This window comes from Ursus americanus, chromosome 3 (genome assembly GCF_024610735.1).
Source record: "Ursus americanus isolate L20-20 chromosome 3, mUrsAme1.1.p, whole genome shotgun sequence".
Lineage (NCBI taxonomy): Eukaryota > Metazoa > Chordata > Mammalia > Carnivora > Ursidae > Ursus > Ursus americanus.
The window spans coordinates 11,374,701-11,399,028 of record NC_142129.1 but is presented as its reverse complement, the minus strand read 5'-3'; the positions used below and the strand labels follow the sequence as shown (position 1 = coordinate 11,399,028).

General features: G+C 40.4%; 1 protein-coding gene across 7 annotated transcripts in view; it reads right to left on the bottom strand.

Moving 5' to 3' along the window:
* TCAF1 (TRPM8 channel associated factor 1) overlaps positions 1 to 24,328 on the bottom strand; it is a 49,603-nt gene that overhangs the window by 24,166 nt on the left and 1,109 nt on the right. For 3 of the 7 annotated variants that reach the window (XM_087860750.1, XM_087860749.1, XM_045792423.2), the window contains exon 2: positions 4,615 to 5,248. In XM_087860750.1, coding sequence (XP_087716876.1) covers positions 4,615 to 5,234 — 620 coding nt within the window. In that variant the 5' untranslated portion in view covers positions 5,235 to 5,248. Of the gene's footprint in view, positions 1 to 4,614; positions 5,249 to 7,485; positions 7,851 to 11,685; positions 11,887 to 13,968; positions 14,126 to 24,328 lie in introns of those variants that run through there. The other 4 variants (XM_045792424.2, XM_045792421.2, XM_045792425.2 and 1 more) reach the window with 4 other exon arrangements.

The window sequence follows — 24,328 nt, the reverse complement described above, 5'->3', positions numbered from 1 at the left end:
ACATAATGCCTGGGATATAGAACATACTCAGTAAATGCTGGCTATATAAATGGATGAATGAACAACAGAGTTGAAGCCTGAAATTTGTGTAAAAATGAGACAAGGGACTTCTATGCAAAAGAGGGACTAGACAAACTATTCTGGTTGATTCTCCTAAAACCTCCCTAAGATTGATCATCTAATGATGCATTTTATGTGCATCACATCTCTTATTGGTGGAACCCATTCGGTCTCTGGTACCTGTTTTATTAAATGTATAAGGAGGGTAAAATGTGGCAGCTGATCATGATGATGCTGCCTCATGTAAAAACATGAGCTGAAATGCCAACACTTTACACAACTGGGACAACATACATGATCTGAAGTAAGGCACCATAATGATGGATGCGAGGTAAGTTTCAATGGTTGGGAATGATATTCATGACGTCACACTCTTATATACCATAGTGTGGAGGCTGGATGTGAAAATAATCCAAGTGTTTTAGGTATTTGAGTGTGTTTCTTAATTCACTGAATCCTCACAACCAGCCTGAAAGGTAGCCATTATTCATCCCACTTCAGAGATGAGGCTTAGAGAGGGCAACTATGACACCAGGTTATAGAGCATACACTGGACAGAGCGTGGCAACTTACTGAAGTCTTCCTTCTCAAAAATCTGTGCTTCTTCCAGGTTATATGAATCCTGGGTCCTGCAGTGAGACTGGGAGTAGTTTACGACAACGGACCCCGTGTTTCGTCAATGACATACTTCATAGAAGGTGAGTCCCCTTTTGCACATAAAGTACAATGCCATTGGCCTCCGAGCTGGAGGCCCAGTAGAGACACTGAGGATGAGGCTGATAGGAGAGTAGAAATCGCTCAGGGAACAGACTACAGGTGGCGTGGTCTCAGAGGGCATGGAGGCTAGCGTTCTAAATGCAGATGATGACGCTGTCCAGGCAGGAAGTGAGAGCAGTGACTAGGAGGCTCATGTCCTGGCACCTGTAGGTATTCTCACCAGGCTAAAAGTAGATCATCTGGTTTTATTACTTAGGGATTTGTTTTTCTGATCATAAAGGAGACTTCCTTTAATAAAAATTTGATTCATCTTGATAAGACCTGCCAGTTTACTCTTAGAAGGGTGAGAGGATTCCAAGATCTTATTTAGAATTTAGTAAGAAATATGCAAGTAATAAGATTATCTAGCTAATAAAGTTATCTTAATTCAGACTCTCATGTGTAAGTGAGGGTTTAAAAATAAATAAGATCCTTTGACAGAGTGACTAAATCCATAGGGGTTTTCAATCTGAACTTCGCTAAGCATGTGATGGAAATCATCTTCCTTCTTGAATTCTAATAGAAGCATCCTGGTGTCTTGCATTGTCTAATGTTTCTCAAACGTTCTGCAGATATTCTGTATAGAACCACCTATTCCAACAAGAGTGGAGAAAGATCCACATGCAGGCAAATGATTAAATGAATGAGGCATTCTCATGAAGTGAATCAAATATAACTGAAGATTATATAGAATAAAAAATACTTGTGACTGGGATTCAAAATAGTATGTATACTAAGATGATAACAATGTGAAATTATGGATGAATGGGGAAAATAATATGCAAAAATGAAAAGAGTTTTGCGTTTATGACCTATTGCTTTTTAAAATGAACATTTAAAAAAATAGGAGATATTGAAAAATATTGAAAAAGTGGTGTAAAAGAGTACCCCGTGAAGAAGAATCATAATTCAAAAGTATTGGCAATTGGTAATACACACACATAGACATATTTTATGTATATCAGAGATGTTAAAAAGGTGAATGAGAAAAAAGTGAATCATTTGGAGAGTCAAATTTGGTTTTACATTTTCTGTTTATGTCATAAAAAGTATTTATGCATTGACAGATGTGGAAGGTCTTTAATGTGACTTGTGAATTATTTTTCTTGTCTTTTAATGTTCTTACGTGTGAAGTGAGGTAATGAAATATATACCTTATTAATAAAATTTGGTAGAAAGTTTGGAAAATAAAAGTTTAAAAGTAAAAATCATCTACCATTATTCCATGACCCAGAGTTCTACCCATTACTGATATTTTGACATTTTCCTTCTATAATATTTTCTACACATAGCTTTATTTTTTAACAAAAGTGGGAACATATTAAACAACAGGTTAGCATCCTACTTTATTTCATTTAATAATACCTCCTAAAAGATTTTCTCCATGCCCTTCATTATTCTTGAAAGCATAGTTTTAATGGTTGTTTAATAAATCTATAATTTTTTAGCCATACTACTCTTCCCTATTACAAATAATGCTGAATTGCATATCCTTGTACATGAATCTGATTATATCTGATTCTTTTTTTTTTTTTTTTAAGATTTTATTTATTTGACGGAGATAGAGACAGCCAGCGAGAGAGGGAACACAAGCAGGGGGAGTGGGAGAGGAAGCAGGCTCATAGCAGAAGAGCCTGATGTGGGGCTCGATCCCATATCGCCGGGATCACGCCCTGAGCCGAAGGCAGACGCTTAACCGCTGTGCCACCCAGGCGCCCCTATCTGATTCTTTTTTAAAGTCCTATTAAAAGACGTATTAAAGGTCTATTAAGGCCTAATTCACATAAAGTAAAATTCACTTGATTTAGATTTATAATTAATGGATTTTGATACACAGTTTGGCAACTGCAACAACATCAGGTGGGAGAAAGATCGCTCAATGTCTACCTTTCGGTATTCGCTATGTGAGAGTAAAATTTTTTTTTTAAGATTTTATTTATTCATTTGAGAGAGAGATAGAAAGAATACAAGCTGGGGGGAAGGGCAGAGGGAGTGGGAGAAGCAGGCTCCCTGCTGAGCAAGGAGCCAGCCGGTGCAGGGCTCGATCCCAGGATCCTGGGATCATGACCTGAGCCACCCAGGGGCCCCCGTGAGAGTGAATATTAAGAAAACTATGGGGTGAGGAGAAGAGGGTTTTTTGCTTTCTCTTTTTCCATACTAATCTCAACCCATGCATTTAATCTGTATTTCACATCTCTTTCTCTTTCACACACACACACACACACACACACACACGCACACCCTCTTGTGCCTTTTACTTTCTCCTCCATACTTCAAGTCAGCCAGTCAGCCCAGGAAAATCACTACTGCCATCTTCAATCCATACACAAGTCAAAAAATGACCCACCTAACATAGGAGCAATGCTATGCTATACCTACCTGTATAAGCAAAGACAGTCAAGAGTTGTGATGCAATCTTACCTAGTAAATAACCAATACTAATAACCCACAATCTCCACAACAGAGTCTGCATACTTCCCTTATTAAATCTGATTTTTCTCAAGCATTAGTCTTCAAGTTGATTTTACATGTGTGCACACATATACATGAGTACACATACACACACACGTACAGCCTAACACCCCCAACCCCCCAAGCTGAGAATCATTGATGATAAGAGAGGATTTAGGCATAACCAAAGAAAAAAGAGGTATGGTTTTGGTAGAAAAAAACATCTGTGAAGGCAAGTAAGGGGGATTAGGTTGTTTAGAAATAGAATTATTGTCAAGTCTTACCTCCCTATTCCTTAGGATGAAGATCATTGGTAAGCTGAAAAGTTGATCAATTTGGTCAATCACTATGCCTCAGAAAACTGTGTCTTTCCTCATTGCACATGTGGGGTTTTGTGTCAAAAGTTCCATGGCAAGAAGAGGCCAGAGCCCATTCCCTATGTGTCTATACTAACCCTGGTATGCCTTCCTCACCCAATCCTACTTTACTCTGCTCCTGCCAGTCAGAAATTCCAGTGCTCTCTGCTCCAAGGATGCTGCAAGTTTTAATGTACAACAGGGCATAGCCTGGTACACTTCTTATACTCCTGGGACTACTCCAGCCTTTAATCTCCCTCATTCCTCCATCCAATCACCAGCCAACAAATGTTTCCTGAGCACCTCCTCACCTGCCCTACATTCAGCATTGTATGAGATGCTGGAGCACAGCGTGAACAGAACAGACTGGGCAATGCTTTTAAAGAACTTCCACGTAGCCTGTCTCTGTACCTGTCGCCTGTCTCCCTCGTTCTCCAACATCAGGTCTTTTGCCTGTAGACATAAAATCCTCCCCTAACTCCAAGATTTAGCACAAACAACTCATGCTATCTTTTCTTCTGTATCACCTTCTGAATCCTCTAGTTCTTATTTCTATCCCAATCCCATCTGGCTGGACATTTCAAAGCCTTTCCCACAGCTTTTTAGACTTTGTCTTATGGGGTCCCTCATGTCTGTTTTCCTTTTCCTCACATTTCATTTGAAAGCAAACTTCTGCAGTGACCCTTCCTGGATTAGCAATGCCAGCTCTGGGATTTAGCAATATATTTTAAGCTAGACACCAGGGAACATAATGGTCACTAAGAAGTTTCTCTGCTCAAAGAGCTGAGTGGTCTAGTCTGGGGAGGCAGCAGCAATGGGGACCTTGATTGATTTATGGTAATCTGGCTGACTTAGGGGGAAATCTGCTTGATTTAGGGTGAGTCCATGCCTAAGCGCCAAGTTCTTTTCTGCTAGCCTAGGAGCAACCTAAAGACAAGAACCGTGCATTTTTTAACGTGGGACCAAATCCCCACTGGGGTAATGGACTCACCTAACTAAGACTGGAATCTTGGGCATCTTCTTGGAGACTTTAAAGAAACTTGTGTCTCCTTTGTTGTCAGTGAAGTACACGCCGGCCACGCTGGTCACAAGGTTGCCAGGGAACGTGAAAAGCACCCTTTCATCATCACCCTGGTTGGCCCAGTCCCAGGCCTGGCCTCCAATGAGCAAGCCCCCTCCACGTTTCATAAACTTGACCAACTTTTCCGTCATGGTTTCGTTGTAGGCATCAATGCAGTAAACCCCCAGGGAGTCTTTCACTTCCGGCTCAATCTTCGCCTCCATCCCAGAACCCTCAAGGATTTTGGCCAGGGGTGCCAGGGATGGGTGTACACCAATGGGAGCCCCAGGGGAAGAACAAAGCCAACCCACTGCATTGAGGAGAAAGGGAGTGAGCTGGGCTTCTACCAAGTAGTCCTCGTGGGACACCACCACCAGGCGGCCTCGGCCATAGGAGGAGGCAGCAATGAGGACCTGGCCCATGTCATTCACCATCACTGGGAAGGAGGCCTCTCCAATTAGAAGCAGTTCACATGGGATGGCATCTTCGGGGACATCCCAGCTTGTCACTCCATTCATAAGGGCTTCAAAGGCAGCAGAGGGAGTCGCCATGGCTGGATTGACTTCTGTAGAGAAGAAAGCAAAGACTCAGTTTGGTGAAGAATAGATAAATAAATAAAGGAGCCGAACAGTTCACTCCTCCCCTAGCAGGGGCAATTCTTCCCACGACGCAGATGAGATTGACTCTGTGAACTGACTCAGGGACTCACCAGGGATGTCAAGGTATCCAACCCAGGAGACCCCATCACATCCCTCCTGGTCCTCCTAAACTCTTGTGTCCAAACTAAAAGAATGTGACACTTTTCCATCTCAGAAGGAAACAAACAGAAGTGGAGAATGTGGGCAGAATTGTGCCCCCAAAGAGTTAACTGTAATCCTAACTCCCAGTACCTGTGAATGTGACCTTATTTGGAAATAGGGTCCTTGCCAGTACAATCAAGTTAAGATGAGGTCATGGTGGATTTGAGTGAGCCCTAATCTAATGACTCGTATCTTCTAAGAAATATCTGGATGTAGACACAGACGCACAAGGGGAAATGCTAAGAGAAACTGGAGCAATGCATCTATATGCCAGGGGAGGCCAGAGGTTGCTGGTAAGCACCAGAAGGTCTGGAAGAGGCATAGGAGAGATTTTCCTTCAGAACTTCCAGAAAGAACCACCTTGCTAACACCTGGACTTCAAACTTCTATGCCCCCAGGACTGTGAGAGAACATATTTCTGCTGTTTTTGGTCACCCAGGTTGTGGTCATGTGTTACAGCAGCCCCTGGAAACTAATAGAGTGGTGCCACATGCTGTCCCCGCCCCACTCAGCACCCACATTGATCTTATTAGTCCCAGTCTGGGGATCCCAGAATTTCAGTCTGCAAAGTCTGGGTCCTCAGAGAAGATTCTTTGGTCGCAGTCAGAGGCTGCGGAAGAGGAAAACATAAGTCCTCTGTGGCTTGAACCCAGGTCCCAGACAGCCAGAAATTATGGCAGATTCTTACTTGTACCTGGACAGTGGAGAAAGGTGTGTATGTCTGTGGATGCATACTCACATAAATGCTTCTTCACCATGGGCTCCCTGCTCAGGATGCTTGACGTCTGACCTCCACTATACACACTTTACTGAAGCAGTTCCCCCAAGAGCAGATGTGTTTTCATAATCAGGACATCCGGGGGTTCTCACTGACCACCCGGTGGCACCGGCCAGTGCTGCTCTCCTGGTCCCTGAGGCTATCACCACCAGTGACATTATGGCCAAAGCCAACCTCTTCATCTTCAACCTGCTGACCCATTCACTTTCTACCCTTCCCTTACCTCTTCTGAAAATGCAGATATTCCTTAAGTTTTTATCTCTGGTGCTTCACGTCTTTCCTTCTATTTCCCTTGTCAGAGAATATGCTCACTGTCAGGGTAACATGGCTAAGCAGTTACAAGCTCAGGCTCTGGAGTTAGGCTGCCCGGGCCTGAATCTTAGCTCTGTTTGCTCACTAACTGTGAGATGGGGCAACACATCTCAGACTTCATTTCCTCATTCATTCAGTAGGGATGAGAGTGTCTAGCACGTAAGGTTGTCCCAGGGACTAAAGGAAATAACAGGTTAAGTGTCTTTCAATTATTTATTATGTACACTTATCAGTGCATGTATGTATGTATGTATGTTTACTCATAATTATTTGGTTAAGAGTAAGCTATTTAACTTGCAAATGTGCATAATAGAAAATTCTTATTTTTAAAAAAGATTTATTTTAGAGAGTGAGTGAGTGAGTGGAGGGAGGGGCAGAGGGAGAGAATCTTCAAGCAGACTCCCAGCTGAATGTGAAGCCCAACATGGGGCTCGATCCCATGACCCATGAGATCATGACCTAGAGCCGAAACCAAGAGTCAAACGCTCAACAAACTGAGCCCCCCAGGAGCCCCATAGAGAATTCTTGTAAAGTGAACAAAAACCAAACCTAATGTCAGATTTTATAAATACTGCACTAAGCATTTAATGATTCTGATTTTATAGTTTTCACATTTTGGAGCCAATGCTAACACTAATATTAATTATTATTACATTTAGCTCTCAAGTGTTTCCTTGGGCCCTTGAGAAAGTCCTGCACACAGGCATTGTGCCTTCCCCAGGCACAGATGAAAAGGCCCTGGTTCTGAGGTAATGAATAAACTCAAGATCGCTCCTGAAAGAGCACACTCTACCATTTGCAGTGGTCTCTAAAACTAAAGTCTAAGATTCAGTCTGTCCCTTCCAAACTAGCTCCTCTTCGGCACGTCACATGAGCTCAATGTCCCTAGCTGCTAAGGAGGGTGACATTTACCTCAGAGAAGCTTTGAGATGATAGAATCAGCAGGCAGCTGGTTCACAAGAGCTTGTCCTTTCCCTGCTCCTCCTGGTGTCCACAAATAGCCAGGATGGCAAACCGCACAGAGTCACAGTTGTGCCCCTTCTTCCTCCTGTCCCATATCCAGCTGGTCACAGTCCTGTCAATGTCATCGTTCACGGTTTCCAACCACACTGCCAGGAACCTAGTTCAGACGCTCAGTATTTCATTCCTCGACTAAACTGACCCAGTTTCTGAGTCACCAGGGTCTGTTCTTGCCTCTATTCTTCTTAAGCCACTGATAGCATTATTTCCCAAAAGAGAACCCCCTCCCAGAGCTTTACTTTTTCCCACAGGGTTAAATCTGACACCTTCATCCGGGGTTTAAGGTCTCCAGAGCTGGCTGCTGCTTATATTTTCCAGCCATGTCTCTGGCCACCTAACCTCTCTGCAGCTTCCAGAACACTTGACATCCCTGGACATGCCCTGCTTTCATTTTAGAGTCCCTTTCCATTCTGTTCCCTTTCCCATCTCTTTCTATCTGTTGAAATCCTACCCTTCTAAGAGAAGATACTCACAGAAGAGGAAATTTAAACGCTCAATTAGTCTATGAAAATATGCTTAATCTCACTAGTCAGGCAATTGAAAATAGAATGCATGATGTTGCCCACAAGATGGTCAAAAAGGAAGAAGGCGAAGGAGGAGAAGGTGAAGAAAATGAAGGCAGATAATAATGCCCAATGTCCAAAAGGCTAGGAGGAACACAACCACCATTTGCTGGAAGGGCCGAGAAGCTGAGAGCTAGCTGTCTGACAGTGGCAGCTTCATTTCAGAGGTGAGCAGCAGTCCCTCTTCTGATTACCTTTCTTACAGAAACAATAGCAGCAGTATTAAAGAATGCTCACTGCCACACGAAACTACAAATGGAGACAGATAAGTGCAAACCTAGAAATGGAGATAGATAAACGACAAGGAGTGTTTTCCATAACCATCTATGACTTCTGTGGGTGCAGCTCTCTATCCCAAAGCCATACCTATCCCACTTCGCATACTACCCCACCCCACAGCCTGTTGTTACAACTTGCTAAGACCCTGGGGCGTAGCCCCCAGCCAGCCACGCACCCCCTAAAGAACTGCCCATCAGAGCCCTCCCCTCTGGGCCCTTGTCGCTGCCAGGGCTGGTACTCCAGAAACACTCAGAGCAGAGAACTCACATTTCTGTCTCACTAGTTGCCTCCTTCTACCTGCCGGGGTTTGGTAGGAAACACTCAAGCTCTCCCGCCTCGGTCAGTTTCCCTGTCCTGCACTACCAGTGGGCGAGCGACGCAGCCTCAGTCTGATACCAATGCTGCGTGTCAAGCCAATGTCTGAGAGGGAGAATGTTTGGATAAAGGATGATAATCTATATTACAGAATATCATGTCACTATTACAAAGAATGAATTAAATCTGTTTTGCATCTACATAGAAAACCCTATATATACTTTAAGTGGAAACCTCAAATCACCGTAATATATAGGACACAAACCCATTTTTCTAGGGATGAAGATAGAAACAGTAGTACTAGTAATTTTAGTAGGAGTAATAACAATACGCTGCTTTCCAGGTACCAGGAATTATTATAAGTTTTTTTCCTAAAGTATTTAATCCTGACAACAAGCCTGTGAGGTATGTAGGTGGTTTTATAGGTGGGCAAAAACAAACGAAACAAAAAAAGTGATGGCCAGAGAAGGTGTTACTTGCTCAAGTCACATAGGAGTGAGTGGTGGATCCAGGATTCAACCCAGGGAATCTTGTACTGAGTCTACATTCTTAAGTACCACAAATATATAAACCTGTTAAGGATCGGGATTTTATACACAGAGAAAAATCCATGGAGGCCCCATTTCAACATGCTGACATTAACTGCATTAGGAAGGGAAGAGGTGAACAGTATTCTTTCTCTTTTTACAAATCTGCATCCTTTGAATTGTATATATTACAGTTACAGTTAAAAATAACATAGGTAATATAACTTCAAACAAGCAAGTAAACACACATTAAATGATTGAGTATATGTATTACTGGATTGCTCAATCTCACCTAAAACGTATTTTTTTCATCTCCCAATCGGCTGAGCTTTTACCCACTAAAACTTTTGATTTCCTCTTCTGTGCGATTCTTTGAACTTTGCAGCTGGTTCTGTTCCCACTTTAACCAGCTATACCCGTGACTCCAACACTTAACTTTTAAACCAAGTGCTTCCTGTTTATGCCTGAATCCCTGTTTGCTCTGCTAGCTTGGGGAATGCAGAGGGACAAGCCGGGGGCGGGGGCGGGGCGGGGCGGGGAATCCTTTCTCTTTCTCTCCCTAAGTTCTTCATCCTCGGTGCTCCTTCCATGGCTTCTGCTTTCTCTCCTCTGGGTCAACTCTGGCCTCTTTCAGCTTGCTGGAACCCAAGGCACCTCTAACGCAGAAGTTACCTCCAGGCCTAACCTGTAACTCAGGCAGAGAGCTTTACAAACCTCCTACCCCTATCACGAAGAGGCCCCATTAGCAAGGGGTTTCCCTTTAAGAGATGTATTTGGAAGGGCAGGAGGGTAGCAGGCCTGTCTTGAATACTGCACCACATCCTGCATTATAGTTTGATTTCAAATCCAAGTAGGGTAAGGGTCTGAGATCAGGGGTATGCGTGGTTCTTTGGATTCTCAAGGAGAATGAAGAAGTGCTCTGTGGGTGACTAACTGAGTGATGGATGTGGAGGTCAAGGGCAGACCTAGGATCACTTTTTCAGCAAACAGCTACCCTGGCCTTGACAAATCATTAATAGCACAGACATCCAGTCCTATAGGTCTTCTCTTCTTCCTGCCATTTTCTTCCATGACCCCCTTGTTTCTTTTTTCCTTATACATCCAATACCCTGTCCCATGTCCGTCAACTTCTACTAAGCTAGAATTGGGGTGGGGTCACCCTTCTTTTGCATTCTGTCCTAAATATTCCCAGATCTGTTATTTATTTTTCATTGAAAAATGGTTTAATTATTTAAAAAGAATATGAAATATACGTGGAAGAACATTAATATAAAAAATTTAACAGATTCCTATGTACCTACTACCCAGCTTAAAAAACAGACCATTACCGATATTTTTGAAGGCCTTCTTGTGATCTCTCCAATACCTCCCCAAAAAAGTAAGCACAATTTTAAAATGCTGCTTTTCCATTCCCCTATTCCTATCTTACTACACTCCCTTCTCAATTCTTGAGTCCCCCAGGGGCTGTCTTTCTCTCACTCATGTTTGCTCATTTGTCTCGCCAGGAAACTCCCAGGAGAAGAGTATCACCCGCAGACAAGCCCCGGAGTGTTGACGAGCCTGCCTCCCATCCCAAAGCACAGCGTTCTAGGAAATGGACAACGTGTGACACAGGTCGTTCTTAAATTCGAGGGGCTGTCCATACTGAGTTCTGGTGCGGGATCCTCTCGGTTCCTCTCCAGGCCCTCACCCCAGCCAGACTTTCCTACACAGGCCCAGAGCCAGTCCGCAAAGAGCTTGTCCGTGACGTCAGAGGAGGAATGGAGAGGGGCTGGGGGTGGGGGCAGTAGGGAGAGGCGGGGAGCGAAGCGGAAAAGCTCTGCCTGCCAGGGAATGCTCCAGACCCGTTGGCACGGTTTGGGTGAGGTAGGGGTACACAGACCACTGGCGCCTCTTGCGTGCGCGCGCGCACACACACACACACACACACACACACACACACACATCTCCCGGCGGCTAGTGAGAGTGGGTAAGGGAACTCAGTCCCAGAGCCGGTGTTTGCAAAGATCAAAGGGCAGTAGGACAGAAGTGATGCTCTGTCCCCAGCCACCTGTGTGACCCTGAGCAAGCCCTGCCTCCTCCCTGGGCTGCGGCATTCGCATCCCACGAAGCTGCGGAGGAGATGCTGCTCTCCCGGTCGGGCCCATGCGTATCTCGACCACACAAAGCATGCAAACACAAACATCAGATGTCAGAACCCGGAGAGGGGTAGCAATGCGGCAGCGGCGACGCGGAGCCCAGTCAGCAACAGGGGCTAGGACACAATCAGCGAGGGACCCATCCCAGATCCCGGCGCCCCCAGCCCGCTGCACGCCCCTCCCGCAGGTCCCGCAGGTCCGCCCGCTCCCCCCTCGCGCCCCCTCAGCCTCCGGCACCGCCCTCCCCCAGAGCCAGGCCGAGTTCCTCACCAGCCGCCCCTTCTCCGGCCTGGGTTTCCACCGAGGGCCACTCACCGGGTCGCGGCGGCCGCTGGAGGGGGCAGGGCTAGGTGCAGAGGGGACGCACAGTGCGGCGGGGAAGGGGCTTCCCTGCAGGCAGCGCCCGGGCGGCGGCGGGTGGGCGAGCGAGCTGGTAGCGGGGAGGAGGCGTAGCCGGGATGAGGGGTGGGTGGGTAGGAGGGGTTCCCGAGGAGTCTCCTCCTTCCCACTTCCTCCCGGGCGCGAGCCCGAGGGGCGGCGCTTGGCAGGGGACAGCGCTTCTTTGTGTCGCCGGCCCTGCTGGCTCGGCATTGCGGCGGCCCCCATCCTGGCAGAGTGGACGGCCGTTCTAGTAGAGATGTAAACTGCTCTGACTATTCATTACCAAGGGAAAGACTGAATAAATGACAGGACACCTTCCGTGCGATATTATTCAGTTCTTAGGAAGACCTTAGATGTCCATTTGGTTGGGAGCGATGTACCTGACATACTGCGGGGGCGGGGGGGCGGAATACAAATTGTAGAAAACTGTTAGCTATGCTTTCATTTTTATAATTAAAGATAGCCCTTTACGTATTTGTACTATGATGGGAGAAGGGAAGGCTACATCTCTACCTGTTAATATTGTTTGACCTGAGGAGGAGTGCAGGGCAACTTTTATATAGCTCTGCATTGTTTTGCATTGTTACATATGTGACTTTTTAAGTTAAGAATGTATTATATTTGAAACAGACAATAGATAGCTAGCTTCTGTGTATATTTCAGTTCCTATTTCTTTCTTGAAGTCTTTTCCCATCACCAGTTGACAGCTGCTCCTCCCTTCTGTGAATTGTGAGTTCTACTTTGGTGACTTCACCGTCCTCAGGTGCTAGGTCTAGCGTGGGAAATGCAGGCTAGGAGAGCAGGTAAAAACTCAGACTGTCACCAGATGTCCTGCATTCAGATCTCAGGGCTACAATCTAGAGGCGGAGTGACTTCTGGCAAGTTACTTAATTCCTCTGCCCCTCAGTTTTACCTGTACAATGGGAATGATAAAATTAGTACCTATATTACAGATTTATTGTAAGGCTTAAATTAGGTAAGTGAATACTTGTAAAGTTCTTAGATCAATGATGGGCATACAGTAAGGCTGTATCAGTGAAATAAAATAAATATTCAGGCTGTCCTAAGATTCAGTACTTCGTATTCCAGGAAGATGCATGCCTTTGAATACTGACTAGAGTGTTGGTCCAAATCCAAGTCATATTTCCTTTCTCCAGCCCCCTTCAGCCTCCTTTCCTCTTTCCTTTCTTCTTCAAATCTTTCCCCAACTTGAATCATATAATTAATAGCTAATAGGAGATGTGGGTAGGTGAGCTCAGTGGCATAAAACATAGAGGGAACACCAGGAATAGAAATCAAGAGAACCTCAATTCAGGATCCTGCCCAGTGAAGGACCACCGGAGCGACAGTGAGCGCGTCCTTTATCTCCCTTATGTCCCGACAGGGCTTAGGGTTCTAAGCTAATAAAGAAGGAGGGCAGGAGACTTGCTTGCTAAGTCCCTTTCCAGTCTGAAATGACAAGACAAATAGCACCGCAAGGCAAAACCCCCCAAAACGGAGTTGCGTGGAAAATTTTAAAATGCAAAACAAAAATGCACCTATTGCTTATGTAAAAATAAATAATAAAAGGACAAAAATATACATGAGAAGGATAGACCCTAACTTAGTATCTGAGGATGGTCATGAGATTTGATGGGGAAAAGATTTTAACTGTCAGGTTTTGTTTCTTAGAAAGGAGAAGACACGTACAACATATACACATAGGCGCGGGGGGGGGGGGGGGAGACACACACACACCCACGGGTGGGGGGGCGGGGAGAGCAAGTGCGCTGAAGCGAAGGTAATAAAATGCCCGCATCTGATAATTATATTATTTCCTGTATGTATCTGCAGCTTCGAAACATTTCATCATGAGAAGTGCTGTAAAAGAGCAGAAATTCCTGGAGAAGAAGAATGAAGCACGAAAGAAATAAGAGCCAGAGTGGTAGAAAAAACAGAACCAGACACAGAGATGGAGAGACTGCAGGGAATCCTCTTTGGAAGACATCTGCCTCCTTAGGCCGAAGCGGTCTCAGGCCCAAACCCAGACTACCTTCGCAGCCCGGCAGGCGCCCTCTCCCCCACGTTCCCCAGGACCCGGCCGGGTGTTCCTTCTCCCACCCTGGCTGCGCGGGCTTGGTTCGTGCGCCGGGGCCTGCTCCGGTTCCAGAACGATCTTTGGACGATACTCACCCGTTATCCAGCAATTTTCCCACAGGGCTACTCTGGAGGGGGAAGGGACTGCTCTGCAGAGACGTGACAAGGAGACCCGGCAGTCAGCCTGCGGACTCGGTAATTGGTGGAGGTGGCGGCGGGAGGCGTCCAGGGGGAGATGGGCCGCAGTGCAGAGAGGGGGGCTGGGGGTGGGGGTGGGACAACCGGGGAGCTGATTGGCGGCTGCGGCGTGCGGGGGGGGGGGGGGGGCGGAGCCTGGCCGGCCGCCCCCAGATCTCAGAGGCCCGGCTTTGTGTTGGTTTCTGCGACAGGATGCAGCCCCAAATCCTGGATGGAGTACTGGAACGGCTCCGGGAGTGCGCCAGGGCGATTTGTTAAAAAAAACAAATCCTTAAGACTATTTACCAACAAGGGAGGGGTTGATAGATAAAGATTTGTATATAAAATGATACATAACTATTTACAAGGATATTTATATATTTATGTGCCAGGGGTTAGGCTGTGTCTATATTCACATTTTTAATGAACATTTAACATGATATAAAAATAGCTTGCATTTTTTGTAGGAAAAGCTTTTAAAATATTTATATATGCTTATATAAACACAGAAATTATATGGCAAACATAAATCAAACTATTAGAATCAGTTACTTCAGACAGTTAAGAGTAGATTATTTTTAAGTATGTTTTCTTCATATACCTCATTAACATTTCAGTAGAAATATATATTATTTTGTGATAAAAATTTATAAATTTAATGAACTAGAATAGATAAAATATCCTTGCTCAAATAGCTGGTAGTGACACATCTGTAAATATGATTTCTCTCTGTATGGGGGATTCTTGAACTTTGTCCCTAGTCCTGTCTCATTTTAGTCAAGTAAGAGCAGGATATTAACAGTTGACTTTTGAGCCATAACCTGACTATATTGTCCCACCTAGAACCCATGTCTACTCATTTAGCTCGGTGAGCTCAACTTTAGAAGCTGGGGGAAAACCACTTGTCCCTTTTATGGCTGCTTCCAAAGGCCTGAAAGCTTTGTGTGGCCTCTGTACATTCTGCTGTTTCCTCACTCCTTACCCATCACTGCACTGGCCCCTATTCTCTGGGTGCCTAAGGAGAAGGAGAAGGTGTCCCTGACCAAACTATTCTCAAGAAGTGACCATTAAAAAGCTTTCTCCCCTACCACAAAACAGTGTCCAGGCTGGACCTTCCACAGGAATGTGGATTCAGTGGTAAGCGGATAGATTACTACATCCTGTATCATTTCGGGGTTTCATTACAACTCCCCAAACTGGAGTAAACATAAGTCAAGAACTGTGTTTTATTCTTCTTTAGATTCTCCACTTCATGTGGCCCCAAACAGGTGCTTGGTAATGTCCATTTGATGGATGGCTGGACAAGATACGTGACTGTGGGGTGAAGAAGGTAATCTTGGCATACTCCTCCACAAGACAAAGACCTGCTTAACAGTGAACACCAATCAAATCACAGCTTTCCTATGTTGTGAGTTTTTTCCTCTTCTTCATATTCTTTTCTTTTCATCTTCTCCCATGAGCCTTTTGTTTTCTTCCTTATATCTGTGAAAATTTCAGCTATTTGTAGCCTCTCTCTCTGTTTCAGACTTCACATCACTAGCTCAGTTTTAAATCCTATATCCTTCTAGAGTTTCTGTTTTTCTTTCCAGTTTCTACCTTGGGACTGCCATGAAATTCTGAACATAATGAAATAACTTTTGAAATATTACATTCTGTAAATACTCAGCTAAATTGGAATGAACAATTTATTAAAAATCCGTACTATAAAATATTACGCAGTTCTTAAAAAGGATAAGATTAAGTCATACCTTGAGGAATGCTCTCAATATATATTTTCAGCAAAAAAATTGTAATGCTCCTAATGTGTGTTTGTTTATCTAAGCAGGAAAAATAAGGACATATTTGGCTATCTTAGGAAGTGGAGCAGGTTGACCAATAATTTTTTCTTTAGACATTTTGTATTTTTAAAATGTTGCAAACATAATTTTGGGGGAAAAAAAGGACTATTTAGTAATACCACTCTTAGGTATACACCCAAGAGAAATATATATATGTGTCACCAAAAGACATGTGCTAGAATGTTCAAGGCAGCACCATCCATAATAATCTAAAACTAGATGCTACCCAATACTACCCTCCCTTCTTTCTTACCCCTACTGCTGCCCTGGCACTATCTTCTATTACAGGTGTCTTAAAAATGTTATTTTCAGATAAATTTGAGAATTTATTTTCAAAGAATCTTTAAGGAAATTCTAAAGAATATCTCAAGAAGGAATAAAATAATCTTAGATAAATTATCTGAAATGTAAGACAAAATGGTAAGAGACTTCTAAATCTGGCATTGAGAGAATATCATATTTGGAACAACCCTTCCATTGAAAATTCACATCAATAAAAGTTGGACAAAATATAGAAAACAATGGAAGACTTTGAAGAGCAAACAACACCAGGAGAACTTGAGAAGCTATAATCCCAAGGGAAGAAACACACAGGACATGAGTTCTACATCCACTGGGGATTTTCTGTTTAGGGCATTTTCCAGTTTACAATGCAGAAAAAGTGAGGCCAAGCAGAAAGTGTCAGTCTTACTGATTCAAGATTCTCAAACCAACTGAACTCAGAGGACAAAATTTCAGACAAGAAGGTATCTCTGAGAAGTGAATATAAAAAAAAAAAAATCTATGTACAAATTCCCCTTAATTTGTCACTGGCTGACTCTTAAGCTGCACACACAGAGAAGAACCACCACCTCCAAAAAAATCCACCAAAACTTGCTGAAAATAGCAGCTAAAATGTTAAACAGGTGACAGTTATTTCAGTAGCTGTACTGTTCTAGGAATAAAGTGGAGGTCAAGTCCCACAAAAACAATACACTCTTATCACCACATTCTGCTTTCAGTTGAGACGTGAGAGAATCCATGGCATATCAAAAGAATGACACCTTTCGAGTAAGGATTATGGTCTTGGGTAAGGAAAAAATTAAAATGCACCAGTTTTAAGAAAGATTAAAACTAACCTTTGATAGCATGAAAGTAATCTTCTGGTACTTTATCCATTTCTCACCCCCCAAAAAATCCTCTTTGAAAAACAGTAACATCAACCATACTTTATAATTTTTCATTCATGATGTCCTTCACCCAATCAAAAATTTAGGGGGAGGCTAAAAAATCAGATTACATTGCCAAGAACTCAGAAGAAACAACAAATAATAGAAACAGACTCACAGGTGGTTTGGACGTTTGCATTCTTAGGGACTTACTTTAAGATAACTGAGTCAATATGTTAAAAAATTATAGAAGCAAGGCTGGAGAATTTCAGTATAGAATTAAAACTCAGAAAACTCACATATAGAAAACCCTGAAGACTCCACCAAAAAACTGTTAGAACTAATAAGCATATTAAGTATATTCAGTATGGTTGCAGGATACATAATCAATATACAAAAATTAGTTGTGTTTTTATAAACTAATTATGAAGTATCTGAAAAGGAAATTAAGAAAACAATCCCATTTTCAATAGCATTAAAAACAATAAAATACTTAGGAACCAATTTAACCAAGGACCTAAAAGATCTATACACTGACATCTATAAAACATTGAAGAAAGAAATTGAAGACACAAATAAATGAAAAGATATTCCATATTCATAGATTGGAAGAATTAATAATGTTAAAATGTCCTTACCAAAATTACCTACAGATTTAATACAATCCCTATCAAAATTCCAATGGCATTTTTTACAAAACTAGAAAAAAAAAAAAAACCCAATCCTAAAATTCATACGAACCACAAAAGAACTCAAATTGCCAAGGCAGTCTTCAGCTAGAAGAATAAAATTTGAGGCATTACAAATGCCTGATTTCAAACTATACTGTAAAGCTACAGTAATCAAAATACTATGGTACCTGCATAAAAACAAACATATAGGCCAGTGGGAAAAAATAAAGAGCCCAGAAACAAACCCACACATTTATATTCAACCTACTGTCAACAAAAGTACAAAGAACACACAACAGGAAAAGGATAGACTCTTCAATAAATGGTGTTGGAATAACTGGATATCTACATGCAGAAAAATGAAATTGGACTCTTATCCCATACTATATATGAAAATCAACTCAAAATGTATTAAAGACTTAAATGTTAAGACCTGAAATTGTAAAGCTACTAGAAGAAAACATAGGCTTCTTGATATTGGTCTGAGCAATAAATTTTCGAATATGACCTCAAAAACACAGGCAACAAGACCAAAGTAAACAAGTGGGACTACTTCAAACTAAAAAGCATCTGCACAGCAAAAGAAACAATCAACAGAGTTAAGAGACAACCTATGGAATGGGAGAAAATATTTGTAAACCATATATCCCCAATAAGGGGTTAATAAGGAATTCAAACAATGCACTAGCAAGAAAATAAATAATCCAATTAAAAAAATGAGCAAAGGACCTAAATGGACATTTCTCAAAAGAAGACATACAAATGGCCAATAGATATATGAAAAAGTACTCAAATCCATTCATCATCGGGGACATACAAATCTAAACTATGACATATCACCTCACACCTGTTAGAAGGACAACTATCAAAAAGATAACAAGTGTTGGTGAGGATATGGGGAAAAAGAAACACTTGTGCACTTTTGGTGTGAATGTACATTGGTAAAGTCATTATAGAAAATAGCACAGAATTGAAAATAGAACTGCCATATTATCCAGAACTTCTGGGTATATATTCAAAGAAAATGAGATCAATATCTGGAAGTGATATTTGCATTCCCATGTTCATGGCAGCATTATTCACAGTCGTCAAGATATGGAAATGACTTAAGTGGTTATCCAATGAATGAATGGATAAAGAAATTGTTGTATGTATATACAATGGAATTTATGTAGCCATAAAAAAGAAGAAAACCTGGCCATTTGTGACAATATGGATGAATTTTGAGGGCATAATGCTAAGTTTCAAAATAATTCAAAGACAAATATTATGTGATCTCATTTATATGTAGAATCTAAAATAGTTGAACTCAGAAGCAGAAAGTAGCATGGTGCAGGGAGATGGGAGATGTATAGGTCAAAAGTTGCAAAATTTCAGGTATGTAAGATAAATAAGTTTTGGAGATCTAATGTATAGCACAGGGACTATAGTTAATGATATTGTATTATATACTTGAAATTTGCTAAGAATAGATCTCAATTGTTCACACACACACACACACAAAAGGTAAACTATGTGAGGTGATCAATATATTAATTAGCTTGAAGTGGTAATCCTTTCACAATGTATACATATATCTAAACATCACATTGTAGATCTTATATATATGCAAGTTTTCTCAATTATATCCCAATAAATGTTATGAATTAAATATGTTATACAACTAGAGTATTCCTAAAACATTCAACCTAAAACATTACAACATATAATTTCCAAATAAGAAGAGCAATAAAATGGGGAAACAAAGGAGTAAAAGGGGAGGGGAATGAAAGACTGAGATAAAGCACAAAAAAATAATAAGCAAAAAAAATAATAATAAATGAGAGAGAAATAAATCTATTTGCATTACTAATCACAATAATATAACTGGAATAAATTATTCAATGGTAAGTTATAAATTGTCAAACAATAATTTTATTTTTTTATTTACTTATTTTTAAAGATTTATATATTTGGGGAAGGGAGGGGTTGAGGGAGAGGGACAGAATCTCAAAGAGAATCTCCGCTGAGCATGGAGCCTGATGTCAGGCTCAATCTCATGACTCTGAGATCCTGACCTGAGCCAAAATCAAGAGTCAGATGCCCAACCAACTGAACCATCCAGGCACCCCTCAAACAATAATTTTAAAAGCAGCATTTAAAAAATACAGATAAGTTTATGACCTATATATGACTTAAAACATAGATTTAGAAATATTTAAAGTCAAAGGATGAAAGAAAGATAAATCTTTCTTGGAGGTAAACACCAATCAGGGTAAACACTAGTCAAAAAAACCTTGATTTGATAGCTGAGCAAATTAAGAATTTAAGACAAAACGCATTAAAAGGTAGCCATAATATTGAATCCTTACATTATGTTAAAATTTTCAATTTACTCCAATTCACTAATAACATAGCCTCAAAATATATGAAGTAAAAATATACAGATCTACAATGAAAAATATCAAAATATACCATCATAGTGAGACATTGTAGCATACCTTTATTGTAACTGATAATTCAAACAGAAAAAAAAATTGTAAGGATATGGCAGATCTGGATTGTATAATTAACACTTGTTTTAAAGATGTATATGTGACATTATATAATTAGACACTACACATTATCTTCAAGCACACAAATGAAACTGACCATGTGCTAGGTCTTAAAGCTAGCTTCAGTAAATCCAAAGGAATTGATATCATACATTCTCTGACATCAGACATTATGAATTAGGTAACACTTACTGCAAGATAATAAAAGAATCTTCATGTGAGTAACTGGAAATTAAAATACACTGTTCTAAAATATGCATGGCTTAAATAAGAAACCATAATGAAAATTATAGATACTTACAGCTACATCATAGCAAAATATTCATATCAAAACTGGTGAGATATAGGTAAAAAGTAGTGACACAAATTTAAGAGCCTAATGAGCTGAGCATATGAGCTAAGCATATACCTTAAAAGCTTAGAAAATAACAAAAATCTAAAGAAGAACTAATAAAATAAATAACAGTTAATGAAAAAAAATGAAGTTTCGTGTGTGTATGTGTAAGTATATGAAAGAGCTAATAAAGTAGTCCAAATTCTGGCAAAATTAGTCAAAACAAAATGAGAAAGTATATCTACATACATTAATAATAAAAACAGGTCATAATAATAGATGATGAAACTAAACCTAATGAGAGAATATTATGAACCATTTTCTATTAAGTTTGAATTATACATATATATACATAATATATATGTATAATATGCATATATATGTACATAATACATATACATATGTATATATATATAAAACAAATATCTTAGAAAATAAATTCATGAGAGTTGCTTCATAAGGAAACCTAAATAGTCCTATAATCCTTAAAGTAATTGAACCAACAAGTTTTATACCTTTTGATAAAATAAACTCCACACCCTGGGTTTTTGCTGGTGATTTGAGAAAATATTCAAGGACCAGATAATTCCAACCTAGCCCGAATTCTTACATAGAATAGCAATAGTGAGAATACTACCCATCTTATTTTATGAGATGACATCAACAAATAATAAAGTTAGAATCAAAAAGGATAATTACATGCCATTCTCAATTCACATATATAAATGCAAATATCTAATGCTTATCTTTATATCTTTATATAAAAGTTATTGCATATTTACCATAGACAGTTTATTCCAGGAATGCATAGTTGATTAAATATTAAAGATTGAATACTATACTTCATCATATTAACATATTTAAATGGAAAAAATATGAGAAAATCAATAGCTACAGAAGAAGCGTTCAATAAAACATCTACTCATATTAAAAGCACTTCCTAGAAGAAGAATCAAACTTTCTTATCATGGGACAGAGCATTTACAAACTAACCATTGCAAATGCAATATTTAAAGCTGACATAATGAAATCTTTCTCTTTATTATCTTAAGGATGAGACAAGATGCCCTTTTCACCTTTATCAGTTTTATACTGAATGTCCTAGCCAATGCAGTAAGACAGGAAAAAGAAATTAAAGGTATAAGGATTGGAAACGAAGAAACAATACTGTCGATTTTCAGGTGTTATGACTGCCTGTGTAGCAAATCTGAAAGACTGTACAGGTAAGAATTATTAATGGAGTTTGTCACATTATAGAGTCAATATATAAAAGGCAACTGAATTTCTATACACCAGAAAAATAAGCTACAAAATATAATTTTATAAAAGAAAACATTTACAATAGCAGTAAAAATATAATGCATTTAGAAATAAATTTAATAAACATAAGCAGAAGGAAAACAATGGAAAATATTACAAAACATTAAAAAACATTAAAGTTGAACTAAATAAATAGCATTATATATCAAGTTGATAGACGGAAAACTGTAACATCTTAAAGAGGCCTTTTCTCCCTAAATTGATACATAAAATTAATGCAATATCAAGCAAAATTCCAGCGGGTTTGTTTGCTTGTTTGTTCCTTGTTTTGGAGAATTTGAAAAGTTTATTTAAATACTTATATGGAGGCGCCTGGTTGGCTCAGTTGGTTGAATGTCTGACTCTTGGTTTTGGGTTGGGTCATGACCACAGGGCCATGGGATTGAGCCCCACATCAGGCTCCATGCTCAATGCAGAGTCTGCTTGAGAGTCTCTCTCTCCCTCTCCCTCTGCCCCTCCCCCTGCTTGCACTCTCGCTCTCTCTAAAACAAATCAATAAAATCCCTAAAAAATATATTTACATGGAAAATCAAAGATCCAAGAATTGCTAAAAACTCTTGAAGAAGAATTAAAAAATGTGAAGATCTTTACTACCATATTTCAAGACTTATTATAAACCTAGAATCATTAAGGAAATAGATAACTATAGGTTTAGGAAACTTAAAACAAATTCATGCATATATGAAAAACCGAATTCTGGTAGATCAGTGGTGCTGGGACAATTGATTATCCATATGGAATAAACAATATAACAATCAGTTTCCAGGTGGATTAAGACGAATTGCCAAATGCAAAACTATAAATGCTTTTAGAGGTAAATATAGTAAAATTAATTTATTTTCTTGAGAAAACAATTTTCTTTTTATAAGAGAAAATATTGGTAACTTGAAATTAAACTTCAAAACTTAGTTCATTGAGAGAGATGGACATACAGAGAAAGAAAAACTAAGCACCACATTGAGAGCAGATATTTGCGGCATATACAGCTGACGAAGAATTGATTATTATCCACATTATATAAGGGAAACTTTCCAATGAGTCAATAAGAAAAAGACAAACAACCCAATATGAAAATGAGTAAAAGACAGGAACCAGGATTTCAGAGAGAAAGCACAGTAGTTCACCAATGTATTAAAAGATGGTCACTTCATTAGTTATCTGAGAAATGCTAATTAAAATCACAGTGGAACACTATTTCATGCCCACCAGACTGGCTAAAAATGAAATTTGATAATATCAAGTTATAACAAGTATGTAGAGTAATAGAAACTCTCATCTAGTGCTACAGGGAGTAAAAACCAGCTCAATACTTTGCAAACAGGTTGGAAATAACCTAATAAAGCTGCACATACACAAATCTTACAACCTGGTAATTGTATACCTGGGTGTGCAATCTAGGGAACCAGAGTGAGCCTGTGCCTGTGAACCAGAGGCGCGTACAAGAATGTTAGAGAACAACATTATTTGTTAATATCCCCTGTAGTAGGCAGACTTTAAAATGGCCCCCAGTGATCCCTGCCTCCAGATGTTCATGGTTTTGCGTAAGCCCTTTTCCTTGAGTGTGAGCTACAACTAGTGATTCACTTCTAATAAATAGGAAATCACATGTCACTTTTGAAATTAGGTTACAAAAATAATCTGGCCTTCATCTTTTTCTCTCCTTCTCTCAGGTAGCCTTTATCCTGGGGGAAGCAAGCTGCCATATTTTGACTAGCTTCTAAACAGAAGCCCATTTGCCGAAAACCTGATGTGTCCAACCAAAGCCAGTGAGGCCAAGAAGCTTGCCAATCGGCACTTGAGGGAACTTGGAAGGGGTTCTCTCTACCTTCAGCCTTGAGACGACTGTAGTCCCAGCCGATATTGCTTACAGCCAGTGAGAGATACTGCATCAAACACTCCCGGATAAGCTCCTCCTGGATTCCTGACCCACAGAAACTGTGAGATAATAGGTTTTGTTTTAAGCTGCTAAGTGTTGGGGTAATTTGTTACACAGCAATAGATAACTAATATATTTACCAAACCAGCAACAACCTAAATGTAGAGTGGGTAAATTATGGTATATTCATACCATAAACAGTGAAAATGAAGGAATCATCAAGGGCGAATCTCAAAAAACGTGAGTATGTACAGTATAATGCCATTAATATGAAAATTTAAAAAATAGGGAAAGCAAACATGTACCTATATATGTTTTCGGAATACACAATCACAAAGCTATAAAGAAAAGCAAGGAAATGATTAATCCAAAAACCAGCTGTCACCTCTCATGGAAGGGAGAAGGATGGGCTTGAGGGGGACACGCAGGGGGCTTCTGTGATACTGCAATGGCACTTTTTCCGGTCTAGGAGATGGTCAGGCATTCTCATTATTCTTTAGAATGTTCTTAGATGTTTTATATACCCCTTTCTAATAAATTTTAAAAAATCGAGCCAAA